We start from the raw sequence: 14,106 nt of genomic DNA on the forward strand, positions 1-14,106 counted from the left end.
TTTAGTATTTTAATACTCGTACAATATCTTAAATTACACAAGCGAAGCCACGAAGTAAATACAAATATCCCTGAGAAGATAAAAAGAACGACAAGTACAGGTTTATTTTCACAAATTACCTTTTTATTGAAGACGGTCGTCCTAACAGACGTCAGATTGCCAGATTATAACGAACTTTACGATTCCATTACCAAAATATACCTAACACAATATTTTTAGTTGCCTTTCTGCGAAATTATGAAATGAGATAGGAATAGTGTTGTTCATTTGATAGTTTGATACAAATACGGATATACAGAGTAAACTGTTTAGAGTAGAAATATTTCTCAAAATTGGTTAGATGGTTTCGACTACCTTGTGGGTCGAGTGGTCGCAAACTGGGTGTCCGAATTTATAAATACTCTGTTGCCGACCGTTTCGATTTTGGTATTAATATAGTACTTTTTTCCAATGGATGTAACACGCCATGCTAAAAATAGATGTACTATAAATACATCTTCTCCTTCTGGGAATAAAAGGCTTGATATTTTGATATTATTTGACGGTATGTATGTTTTATCTATAAAGTTGTTTATACCGGCCGAATTTGCGTGATTGATACCGAGTTGCGCACGGCCGAATATCTTATTATCCCTAGGGAAGTTTGCAAGTTACGCGGATAAAAAATTGCCTGTCCCTATACGGGCTAAAGAAAATTATATGCGGGCAGGCTTATAAAATAAACATCATACGTGTAAAACAAATAAACTTTTTAACCTTTTATCCTAGGGCTTAAGTACGGATCACCTGATTTCGATCTAACTTTTATGAACGGGTTGAGCCGTGTAGGTTTTTAAATTTATCCATTAGGTACTTTTGTTTTTAGGGTAGGTACCTAAGTATAAATTATTTGATTTCGAAAATTTGAAATTAAAGTTTTAATGAGCACAAATAGCGGATACTTATATATTTTCCGTATTGTTAGTTAAATCACATTTTGAAACTCGTTTTAGGAGTAGAGGTGGTATCCACAATTTTTCAATGTATAAAAATAGAGTACCTACCATAAATAAAGTATTTTTTTTACATAAAGTAACGTATGTTAAACGACGAAGGAAAGTTTAATTGAGCGATGACCCTTATAGAGAAGTAATGAGAAGAAAAATCATGCTATTCTTACTTCTAAATAACAACCTACGTAGATTATACGTGTATATAAATATATGTATAACATAATAATATATACGTATTACCTATATCACTTCTACAGCCGAATTACTTTTAGCTCACGATAAGACTTATATAGAAATCTATGAGCCTGACAGAATTCCAGATATTCCAGATATCGTCCAACAACCCACGTTGTGGTTACGGGGTCGCCTACTTGTAACAAAAACGAGCCCTAAGTCCCACCAGTGGGACCCCTATATATAGGATCAAAGTAAAATGTATTACAATTGCGGTAGAAGGATTAATGTGGGTCATACACATGTTATATTTACGAAGATCTAAAATTATTGTGGGGTCATCTTTTTTTAGAACTTTTTGAAGGTCTAAGAAATTAGTTTCTGCTTTGATTTTTAAGTTTTCCATTTCAATAGTCAAAGCGTGGTCGAGGTACATTTGAGCTATTTAAACTGGTATTTCCGTATAATTTGACTGGTAAGTGGTATAATTTTAATGAAACCGGTTTTCTAAATATTTTGTATTGGTAATGAAAAAAAAGCACAATATGATTATATCAAAGTATTAAGTATCATGATAATTATCATTAGATAGCATCAAACTATCGATTCATTGAAGAGACATTTAATGGGATTTTATAGTAAATTTCGTTAGTTTATTGCAATGTTACCATATAGCCACCCAGGCACTGGTACGGAGCAGGCATTGGAACGGGCTGGTTTTTAGTCAGTAAGAGTTTGACACTTCTTCAGGAGGAGCCATTTGATGATTTTCTACCCACAATAAGATAAATTCCAGAATCTAAAATATGACACTATTTCGAAGATGAAGCAATCACTGAAAGAGATACAATTTTTTGCTAGAAATATATATTTTTTAAAAACGTATCGTGGGTGCGTTTACAAATATACAAATTCACATACACACCTAGACCAGAGAACATCAATTTGTAGATCACACAAAGAGTTGCTACGTGCGGGAATCGAATGCATTGCGCGGCAGCCGCTTGCCCAGTCACCGCACTAATCGTACAGTTTATTTACGCCTACTTTTTACTACTACGGTAAAATGCATTTACTTCGCCGTATTGAAAGAGCTCCCTTCGTAACTAATTAAGCTTTCGCACTCGAGGTGTAGTATTTCTTCCACAGCCATTTCAATGCCAATTAAACCCCATTGTACCGAGAATTTTAAAAGGAAAACATTTTGCGAATGATTTGCGTTGTTTCTCTTGTATTATTGTGCTCAAGCTTCGGGCTTATGACGTTTTGAGTTCAATTATACCTTTAAGCAGGAAAAAATGTCTTTATAACACTCATTTCAATCATTTAAAATATATTATAACTACATTATTAAAGATGTCACAAAAATCAATAAACATTTTTAATTATCTGACACTTTAGAAACTGTTTAAGGTGACACACTGATCCGGAGCTGCGGACTACCTAGCGGGTTTACCGGGGCTCTGGTTCGAAAAGCAGGAGTAGGGACGGGGTGATTTTTAGTCAGTAAGAGTCTGACACTCCCTCGCCCAAGGCGGGAGAAGTCATGGGATGATTTTCCCCCTCAAAAAAAAGGTGACACACTGACTACTTAGAGACTACCATTCGTTCAATCCAAAACTAACAAAGCACTTACAGTCGAACATTTTTATAACAGCTGATATTCTGATATACTCTATACTTACAGCATAACCTCCTTCAATCAACTTCACACTATAATCACACACACTCAGTATAAAAATGTATTTGTAGGTACTAGTGTGGTGTTTACCCGTTGACCGAAGCCGGGAAGTCATCGGTCACGGACCAGACCGGTCACGTCGCTCACTGTCTGGCCCGGTGATGAAACACTCCGCCCCTATCTAAATCACTGCGTTTAACCTAAATAACAGTCACCCTGTATAAAGCTGTTGTTATACTGACAAACGGCTGGCGGTATCTGTTACGTACAGGTGTTTAGTAGTTATGACTTGTTTAGCTTTTGTGGTTTCACTGACTTTTTGTTGTTAATTGTATTTAAGTTTGCTCTAGTGTCTTATTATCCCAATACTAAGATTAAACGAAATTACTTTGGGCCTGTTTAATCACCCCTTTTTTAAGGGTGGAAAATCGTCCAATTACTTCTCCTGCCTTGGGCGAGGCGAGAGGGAGTGTCAAACTCTTACTGACTAAACACCACCCCGTTCCTATTCCTGCCTTTCGAGGCGAAGTCCCGGTAAACCCGCGAGACCATAGTACCGGATTTTATATTACCGATAGTTTATAGAAATTACCTTTATTGTTCTATCTAGTATATCGTAGCAATCCAAAGCAGAACATTATAACTCTTGCAGGAGAAAACAGACCAAGAAGACAGCTTACTGATTAAATATAATATTTTGTATCATAATCAGAACTACGAAGTAGATACTGACTTTCTACTGCAGCGTGTGACAGAATGGTTTAAAACAGTTCATATATCGAGTCTTGACAAACAGTGTGGCTACAGCATGACTGAGTGTGAACGTCCGATGCACGACACTATCGTCCACACTTTCACAGAAATAATAAAATTGTTCTCTCACACGATATTTCTCGTGCACAATTTCTCAATTTTGTACAGTGCATATAAGAGGAATAGAGAACAAAAGAGGGATTTCGATTAGTTCTGCGCAGTTGACACTTGTTAGCCATGTACTCTTGTAAGCCCTATGTATAGTCCTCCTTACCGATTTCGGTAACAACGACCTTACATGAGCTATTTCTTGTCGAATTTTACTTTGAGATGATGGAGGGCAAACGAAAGCATGGTGGGCAACATCTCCGCTATAAGGATGTGCTCAAGCCCTATATGCTAAGCTAGTATGTTGAACGGCTAATGGCATGAAATTAGTGTTTCTTGTCTTTTAATATTATGTACCTAGAGTACTTAAACTAAAATTGAACGACAACCACCACTTGGTTTTTTACCTGAAATAACAAACTACACAAACATGACCTGAAAAGTTAATTATATGTATTATATTTCACACCCACATATTCGAGGAATATTTTTATATGTTTTTGTCACACAAATAGTAATCCTCACTAAAAAAGTATGAATATGTAACACATTTTTCTTACTAATAGTATTTATAGAATAGTTTCTGGAGAACTGCCTACACACAATTACAGGGTCATGTCTCTTTATTAAAAGTCACGCTATAAACATACATATATTATAAAATACCAAGTATTATGTCGAAAAAGTACTTATCAATACCATTTAAAAGGTAAAATTACACCTAAGCGGACCTAAGCTTTGCTTGGTATACAAAATGACTAAATTAAAAATGTAATCGTATTAATTATATCACTAAAATATACCTATGGCATGTAATCTATATATTAATACGTGATGCAAAAACTTTGTACCCATTTTTACGAAAATTGCGCGAACGTAGGAGCATAAAATTTGGTACACTTATAGTTTATGTGTAGGAGAAGTCCAAAACGCCAATATTTTTCAAAAATAATGCTTATTAAATACATTAAATCAATAAATAAAACATTACACACACATGCATAGTATCTGATCGTATTTGACAAAACGTCAAAATTGACAGACATTGCGATGATATTCTCACGTCTTATATGAATAGAGTTTTATAAAAGAGATTGTTTGAATTTGAGTAAAATAAAAATTATCCTTGAACGTATGTTAAGTGGTATTGTAAATTAAATCGTATATGGTCGAATTTCGACCACTAGGCGACCACTAGTGTTTTTAAAAATATTATAATGTTTTACTTTTGGATTTATACCTACCCATACTCACGTCTCTTTTCCATGGAGGTAGTCTGTGGAATGTGCTGTGGTCGACATTATTTCCAAGCCGATATAATCTTCAAGCTTTCAAGAAAAGAGCGTAATCTTTTTTAAAGGGCCGGCAATGCATCTGTGATTCCTTTGGTGTTGCTGGTGTACATGGACGGCGCTGATCGCTTAGCATCATCAGATAGGTAAGCGGTCTGCTCATTTGGCCTATTTTATTAAAAAAAAAACCATTAGCCTCATACATAGGATCTGGATCGTACTATGTTACCTATAATCTTTACATTCTTCCTCAACCTCAGTTACATTAATGCACCTGGTAATAAATACATTTGCATTATCATGATCAAAAGGAAAACTCAAACGATATTCTATTATCGAGAGCATTCCGTCAAATGTAATTATTTCTGAAGTGTTTCTGAAAGATTCGAATCTTTTACAGAAAACATTTAATATCGTATTGTTTGAAACGATTTTTCCATTGATCGTTAATCTCATTAGCACACAAGCGTTTTGCTGGCGACTTCATTCGCGAGGATTCCCGTTCCTTAGGGATTTTCTTCCGCAGTGTTACTTTATACATAACGAACTCTTGTATAAAATTTCAAGGTTTATCTAGCTTAAGTTAGCTTAAAATATTCATATACTTTAAGATATTAAATAATGTTTCCCTATCTTTGCTTTAATTTAATCGTTGAATTATTTTAGGGTTATATTTTTACTTTAACATTGTGATAATATCTTTGTATGTTTTTTCCTGAATTCGTAATGAAATCAGTAGTTTTATTCAGCAGTGGTTTTGATAGTCTTTTAGAGTTGATTCAGGATGTTCTGAGAGAGTACGCTTGAGGTATTAAGTTCACTCTTTTGCCCAGTTTTCTACATCTAGATTGAATGAGTTCCGTGAATCATAAGTCCTTAGTTCTAAAGAGTAGTAGTTTTAGGCGCTTTGCACATGGAGCAACTTAAGTTGAGGAAACTATCAACATTTTAAAAGTTTCTTGTAAAAAGTTGATAGTTGCTATAACGTTTACGTTTGCCGCAATTTTATGGCAATCTGTGAGCAACTTTCATAACCGAGTTGCTAAATCTACGCAGCGATCAGCGTTCAGTGTGACAATGGATATCGAAGAAGCAGCACTTGCTCTCATTTTATTACGTCGTCGCCGTCGACGGCAACTTTAAAAACCGGTATAATATTTAACAGTTGCTAGTTGCGGCAATTAGGAACTATCTTAGTCATCGATTACAGCAACTGAAAACTGTTGACGATTACCGGAACTCGAAACTCGAGTTGCTATGTGTGCGCGGTTCAATTGAAATATATGTAAACAGCTAGTTGCCAGTTGCCAGTTGCTCCAATAGTTGCTCCATGTGCAAAGCGCCTTAGAGAGATTATTTTTTCGTATTTTTGTTTCAATCTACCAGCACATTGTTACATGTATTTTTTCTCTTCAAAAACATATAGAAAGGATTTAGAAGCATCGAACATGTTCAAGTCACTTTGTATCAGTAATTACAGGGGTTTAATCCTAGTTTAACTAAAGAGAATATTCTCTGAAGTATGTACAGGTGAAATGGATTAATAGATATTCATTTGTAGGCCAATGTGACTGTTTTAAGCTTCGTACTGTGAATATAACTTATTGTCTATTTTGAGTTGAATAGGGCCCATTTTTGCTTGAGAAATATTTCTGTAGCAAAATGTTTGTTTTTTAAGTATGCATTACGTAAAACACGTAATATAAAATCGTCTTTGAGAAACGCGAAAGATTCTTGAAATATTTAAAAAAGGATTTCATAGAAATATCTCAGTAATAACATAATCTCATTATTTCCCTTCGATATAGGTAATTTGTTCCGAGGTTCACAGGAGGAGGTCTGAGGTCGGGAGGGAAGGAGGCTTAATATCAAACAATATGAGACATATATCCGTTATTAATTAAATACGTAATGTGTACGACGTTCCCAACGATATCACGAACCCTCGAATTAAGCTTAAGATAACGCATAGACAAACATTCTTTATTACTTTTTACCAAGGATAACATAACATTATACCTTTTAAACTTCAAAATGGTAGTCTGAGGTGCTCTTATACAATTTAATGTGCCAGTTTAGTAAAACTAGCATAGCTATGCCTACTATGAGTCCCGTGGATAGAGGGCGAGCCTATTCTCATATTCATGGGCATAACTTCAAACTCCGTATTATTACTAAGAACCCATGCGACCTGGGAATTGAACATGAGACCCATTGTTCTATAGTTCAACGAATGAGAATGTTTTCCTCTTATTACTTCGTGCTTGTAATATACATAATGTATTAATATTAAAATTTTATCGACTTAAGGTGTTACTCTAATTCAATACAAAAAGCTCGCGATACAACCCTATTCATCTGAAAATAGACCGCCATACATTGTCCTGTTATGGTGAACAATGCACTATTTGGAAAACCTGTAGCAAGGCTAATGTTCAAGAATATGAATATTTTATTATTTCCGTAGTAGGAGGTTATTCCCTAAACAATGTATAAGCGAAGTAACACTTCGACCAATTTCGAACTAAATAGTAAAAATATTTGCACCGACTTCATTTACAAGGTGACATCATCCTTTACATAACATTGTATTTCTAACTAAAAAAAAACCTGAGTAAACTTATCACGATCGACGCCGGAGGCTTGTTATCTACAAACAAATGAATAGGCGAGTTCATTTGTTTGTAGATATTATGTACCGTCTCGGAACAATTGAATTAAACGGTTCGAGTTAATATTTCAATAGAAACAACTAAGATAACAGGCATCCGAACTCGTATTGTTGACTTAACGAACTTTACATTTTGACTTGTAGCTTGCAGATAGATAGATACTATTTGCTAATAACATCCTCAAGTAATTTAACGGTACAAAGATTAATTCACGTTTATATAAAAGTGAAGTGAAGACTGCCTCGTTGGTCGAGTGGTCGCAAGTACGACTGCAGGACAAGGGGTCTCGGGTTCGATTCCCGGGTTGGGCAAAGTATTATTGGGATTCTTTCGGTTTTCGAGTCTGAAAATGTGCCCGGTATATGGCAAAAGGCTCACCCCCTATCACATGGGACTTACAACATAAATTGTGAAAAGTGGGTGTACATTGTACAGTGGCATTACGTGCCATAATGTGCACCTCTGCCTACCCCTTCGGGGATTAAAGCCGTGATGATATGTATGTATGTATCCTCAAGTAATTTAACGTTACAAAGATTAATTCACGTTGATATAAAAGTGAAGTGTTGTTAAAATGATGCATGGAATTTGTTTTCATAATGTAGTCGCAATAAATTTTCTGATAAAGCAGTGTTGCATTAATACAATCGGTTTGCTGTTCGTGTTTAATCATTTTTGTTTGTTTTTCGTGAAAGAATGGGTTGGTGTTTTTAATGAATATTGTTCAATCGTATATTAACAGTATTACGTCTTTTTTGGAAGGATAATAATTGGTTCATTTTATTGATCACGGTAATAAAAGCTACACTCATAAACACCGATCGCGTTTCTACTAAGAATTCCGGAATCGATTAATAATGAATTACTTTTCACGCTTAAACGGCGCAGTAGCGACGATCACACCAATTTGTTTACAGTAACTCAGCCGGAGTGCAGAGAGGGAATGATTAATTACTCACAGTAATTATACTGTTTGTAGTTATTGATTAATTCCGACTGTTCCCTTAAAGGACCCTCAAGACGGCCGGTAATAGAGTGTTTGTTACACAGTGTGCTCAATAATTCAGGAACTCGGTGTCTGAACTCGTCTATCCATGGCTGTAGTGTCCTTGACCGAGTCCCTGCATTAAGACCAACAGTATTATGTATATTAAATAGAATTTCGAATGATACCGTTGAGTCTTGAGCCTCTGATTTCGTTCGGGTTTCGCTAAAGTGGATTTCGTTGAGGTAAAGGTTTTCGTACGTTTGTAGTTTTATTGATATGGCTTTTGATATAGACGTGGAGCTGTCGATATCGTAGAAAAAATAATGTCATTTATACCCATCGCATACGCTAGCTGTATCCGTGATACGAAAGTTCAGTTTTTTATAAAGTGTTGCTTGTATGAGTTCAATGTCATCACGTATTGTACTTACTTTTATACATTAATCCTTTAACAATAGGCACATTTACTTTGTAAAAAAAACAAATAGGTGGGTGTCTCAACTCAGGTTTTTTGATCGTCAGACGGGCGAGTTATTTTAAAGATTTCATTTACCTATTCGGTAATGGCTTCACAACCTTTTTACATTCTTAACATTTCTAAATAAATAGACTTGCTTAGTTCCTATTCACTTCTATCTAAGGGTCGAACCTTATATACTTATACAAGAAAGGCAAAAAAGGTTTTTAAAGATAAAATTCGGAAGTCTCTTTAGAAAAGAAAATAAAACAACCCTTTCAATAAAGCCGGTACACACGGATGATTGAATGAACACATGCCTAATACTGGTACTGACTTATCAAATCGAAAATTCTATGTAATGTCTATTTTGTATACCTCGCCTATATTAATTCAATGATCGAGTAGGGATTAAATTTTGATAAAGGTCTATTCGTGAGGCCTTTAGTCCTGATTAAATGTCTTATGTGTGACCGTGATGTAATCGTACATTTCTATAAATAAATACGTCACCATTTTCGATGACATCCTTTTCATATATGGAAATAGATATTCGCATATTATAAACACATCATTCTGTTTATAATTTCTCATTCTGTTTAGCTGTCATCAGCTTGAGGGGTTTTCCTTGAAGCGACGGGTGAACGCTACCCTTCCATTGGTCATGTTGCTGTCGTTTGTAATAAATTGATTTTCTTTACATTGGCCACAACGTGGTCTACCGTGAATCTATTTAAAGTACGAACTTTGAAACGACTAATTATAGCTACGCATGGAATAGAAACTTGTTCTTTATTAATTGTGCTTAGAACTACGTCTAACAAAATTGTCACATACAAGATGACCCAAATCTCGCTCTCAAAGTAGGCCAAGAGTCAAACATAACCCAAAATTACATGCTGATAATTTGTATCAGGATTACCAACCAAATAGTTTGATAGGCATCGCAGGCCTGAGCCTGGCAAGCTTATCATGTTGGCATATCAATACACGGAGCCAAGTGATCACGTTCCTTAGCTCGTTACGTCAATTATGTGCAGGATATCTTCTTGTACGTGTAATGTAAACGCGAAGAAGCCATATGGAGTAATAAACAGGCCTATAAACGTAGGCTGTACGCCATATTCACACCTTCGTAGTCAGGTAATGAAACCCAGTGAATTATTATGATTATGCCGTAATAAAAACACGAATGACGCTAATGTATTTTATGCGTAAGTAATTTAAAATTGAGCTGACATTTTGGCTTGTTATAAATCATTGTTTGTAGTTGTGTTGCCTTAGTTTTCGGGTGAAACTATTTTGTGAGAGAGACGATGAAATATCGTGATATAGGTAATACTTTTTTAAAAGAAGGTTTTAACGGTACAAACTTTAACTTTTCATCAGGTTCTGAAACGATTCCGTGTAAAACTGTTCATTCGGCTCACGCTACAAAAGTTAGGAATTGAAAAATCCAATCACAACTTACTTGATCCTAGAATTGATCCCAAGACTTTATAGTCAGCTACACTGTTTGAAAAGAACATAATAGTAGCAAACCAACAAAAAAAAAGAAACACATTTTCCACGAAACATGAAAGTAAATATTTCTGTAAGAAACAACCGTAAAACATTGTTTTCCTTTCGACACGGAATAATATTGTGTATGAAATCTTAAAGCCGAAATATACTCGATAATACGGCGGCGGGTTAACCCTTGCACATACATCAAGTGGACTAAGACCCCAGTCGAACGTACACACAGTGGTATCTGCGCGCGATAGGGCCGAAATATACCGCTCTCACTGTTTCCTTTCATTTAGATACGCTCCGTTTCGGTCCTTTATCCCCTTTCCTCAATTTTGTCTTCATCTTTTTGCCCCACTTCCACGGCCGCATTACTTAATACAATGAAATTTTTGTCCTTAACTTGCCGCAATGAATGCTTTTTTGGGGATTATAATTTTTTTCTGTTGGCGATTCCAGTTGAATTTGTCTTATCCTGACATTTCAGTTTATTTTATTTTATGAATTAAAATTGCTTTGATTTAACTTAATTGTAATTTTAAGATTGAAATGATACGCATAATATTCCTCATTGGTTTTATTACTATGTCTGTATTCTTATAAATCGTTAGGTAACATATTTAAATACATCTACAATTTGATAGTTTATTACACAACCCTTTTGTTAACTACTTTTAAAAGATGGCCACGTTTGAAACCGTTGCCAAAGTAATCTGAATACATAAAATGTATTTTTGGCTGTCAAGACATTACAAACATAACATTAAATTCATAATTATTATTTACATCGTTAATATTTACAATTGATCAGCTATTATGTACAGGATACGAGCTAAATCTTATTTAAACATGATTTCATTTAATAAATCTTTAAAATACAAAGGTACCAATGTCTATAAATCATCTAGAGAAAATTAACATTTTATACAATTTAAACTTGCCTTTGACAAGCATTTTACTTAAGTTTTAAACAGATGTAAACATCTAAAAAGTAACAGAGATTTAATATTGACGTAAGTAGTAGCAAAGTATCTTCGAGTTTTTTTACTTGAAAAGTCGTCAAATTGTTTTTGTTCGGCCCTGACATAAGTAAGGGTAGAAAGAGCAGAAATAAAAACAAAATGGACTGAGAGCAATGTTTAGTGCCTATCTGCCAGATTCGCTACATGAAATGAACTTGAAACAAATGAAGCCTAAGGTACGTAATTTGTTTCTTGCTGTCACTCGAGACAACTTTTTGGAACGATGCCTTTTATTCTGGCCAGTAAAGCAACCCTAATTCTAAACTTTGATTGTGTAATTTTATTCCGGAGTAAGACAGTGGAATGTGAAAAAGTCAGACGAATTTACAAAAAGGTATGCGCAGTTTAAAAGTCCAGGGAATTTCTGTTGGGATTTTTGTGAAGAGCCCGTATCTCAATTGTAGTATAGTTGGAACACAAATTTTGTGGCAACAAGCTTGGGAAGATTCTGAACACTTGAAGAGCTCATGTTAACGCTACTTGATGTCAAGAGACGTTGAAAGGCTCATTACAAAGCCACTCAAAGATTGACGACTTCTATAAATTCTTAGAACTTTCGTCGAACCCGAAGTAAAATGGTTCTGTGGTGGCTGAGAAATCAACTCAATTTAGTCCCATTTTATGTTTGAGCGCACTGGAGATGAAATCGTTTGAAGATTGGGTCATTCTCTTGGAAAACATTTAGTCTTTAGGTACTGAGATTTCCTTTACAAATTGCAACAAGAAAATTGTAATATCTCGTCAACAACCAATTGTTTGATAAAAGATGGCGACGTAATTTAATTTATGAACGTTTAATCTATTCTTCGGCTCAAAGATGAAATCAAATTAAACTGGTTAGCGACAAAAATGATAATAAAAGAAACAAGTAATTTGTTTTTTTTTAGAAACTTTGTTTTAATTTCAACTTTGTCATTCAACTTCATAATGCCATATAAGAGTCAAGATTTTTAGAAGATGAGATTACTGTTTTTCTTTGTTTAAAGTTAGTGAAACTTGTAAATACGAAGATGATTACATGTAGTATAGTAACCAGCAATACTAATGTACGCTTGTATGCATAAGTACAGACGTTGTTTGTTCAACTTGATCGAACGCAAATAATGTGGCAAAGAGAGCAACCAGCGGCTTAGATATACGTTACGCATAGATAAGCTTCACTTCGATTGAATCTCGGTATATTCCTGTATTGGACTAACGAAATCGATTTGCTTGTAATCTCGGCACCGGATTAAGACGACGAACGTAGTTAGCTGTGAGAACAAAGGAGATTCAGCTTCGGATAAATCATCTGAAAGGATTATCTCATGCGTGCTGTATTAATCTCTCTGGTCGTTATTTATCGAAATTACTAAAACGATCATGTCTGTTACAGATCAGATACAATAGAAATTTAGAGATTTATAAACAACAATATCATTTTTTAAATTGACCATTATGCTATTGATTTATCGCCTTAAAATTACCTCACAGGAAACATTACTGTCTATATTTATCGTTGTATTTTAAATACGTTCAACTCAGATAACGTAACCCGAGGGTCCGACACAATTTCGCTTGTTCACTCAATCATATAAAATACTTCCTTAGTTTAAAACGTTTGGGAAGTCGCGTTTGCACTAATAGGTCATCTTGAAGATGTGGGTTCGATGTGAGCTGTCGTAAATTTTGATAGGAATTTGACGAGAGCATTGGCGAATAGTAGGGTAATGAGAAGTGTTGGGATGGAGACGTAGTGCGCGGCGACCGGGAGGGTGGCGAGGAGCGCTGGTCGTGGCTGGCGCAGCGTGGTGAGCGCCGTGAGCGTGGCGAGGATGGCGCGGTTCAGGCGGGGCGGCGTCGAGCCCGAGCTCTGCATCGCCGCCGGCCGCTCCCCGCTCAGCACGTGGACTATCACCGACGCAGATTCTGTATAACAAAGTTGTGTCATAAATCATCTTATCTAATGTCACGTCCCTTTATCGATTGCTCGTGGGTACCCCGATTGTTCATAAATGGTACAAAGGGCGGTTGAATCTCGCCCCTTAAAACATTATAGCAGTTAAATCTAATATTACTAAGTAATTGCCTACTACGTTCTGAACCCTTTTGAAGTGTTAATCACCACTATCTAAAACATAATGTAATGTTGTAAGATATTAAAATACAAAACTTTTAGTTCAGGATTATTTTACAACATTTGAATAGAAGATTTATGAATAAAGATAAAATCAAACGTGGAATAAGTGAATGCATTTTGTAAAGCTAAGCCTTGATAAATCAAACGTCTGAACGTACTACTAGCCTACATTTTAAAGTAGTTTTATGAAGTATACGGCGGCGCTAGTAATGCATTAACCCAGAAACAAAATATGAACACTTCATTATGTTAATTGTGTGCTGCATTGTAATCACAAATAAGTACAGTCATTTTCCGTAACCGGTGGAATTGTTAAAGAAATACTTTTAGAATTAGCAA

At 35.3% G+C, this 14,106-nt stretch overlaps 1 protein-coding gene across 1 annotated transcript in view; it reads right to left on the minus strand.

Annotated features, from left to right (window-relative positions):
- Window positions 1-11,188: 11,188 nt before the first annotated feature.
- Window positions 11,189-14,106, minus strand: part of LOC118274066 (hemicentin-2) — a 61,340-nt gene continuing 58,422 nt past the window's right edge. Inside the window, exon 7 of the mRNA XM_035591421.2 lies at window positions 11,189-13,556. Within this exon, the coding sequence (XP_035447314.1) occupies window positions 13,276-13,556 (281 nt within the window). The 3' untranslated portion in view covers window positions 11,189-13,275. The remainder of the gene's footprint in view (window positions 13,557-14,106) is intronic.

Source organism: Spodoptera frugiperda, chromosome 3 (assembly GCF_023101765.2).
Source record: "Spodoptera frugiperda isolate SF20-4 chromosome 3, AGI-APGP_CSIRO_Sfru_2.0, whole genome shotgun sequence".
Taxonomy (NCBI): Eukaryota; Metazoa; Arthropoda; class Insecta; order Lepidoptera; family Noctuidae; genus Spodoptera; species Spodoptera frugiperda.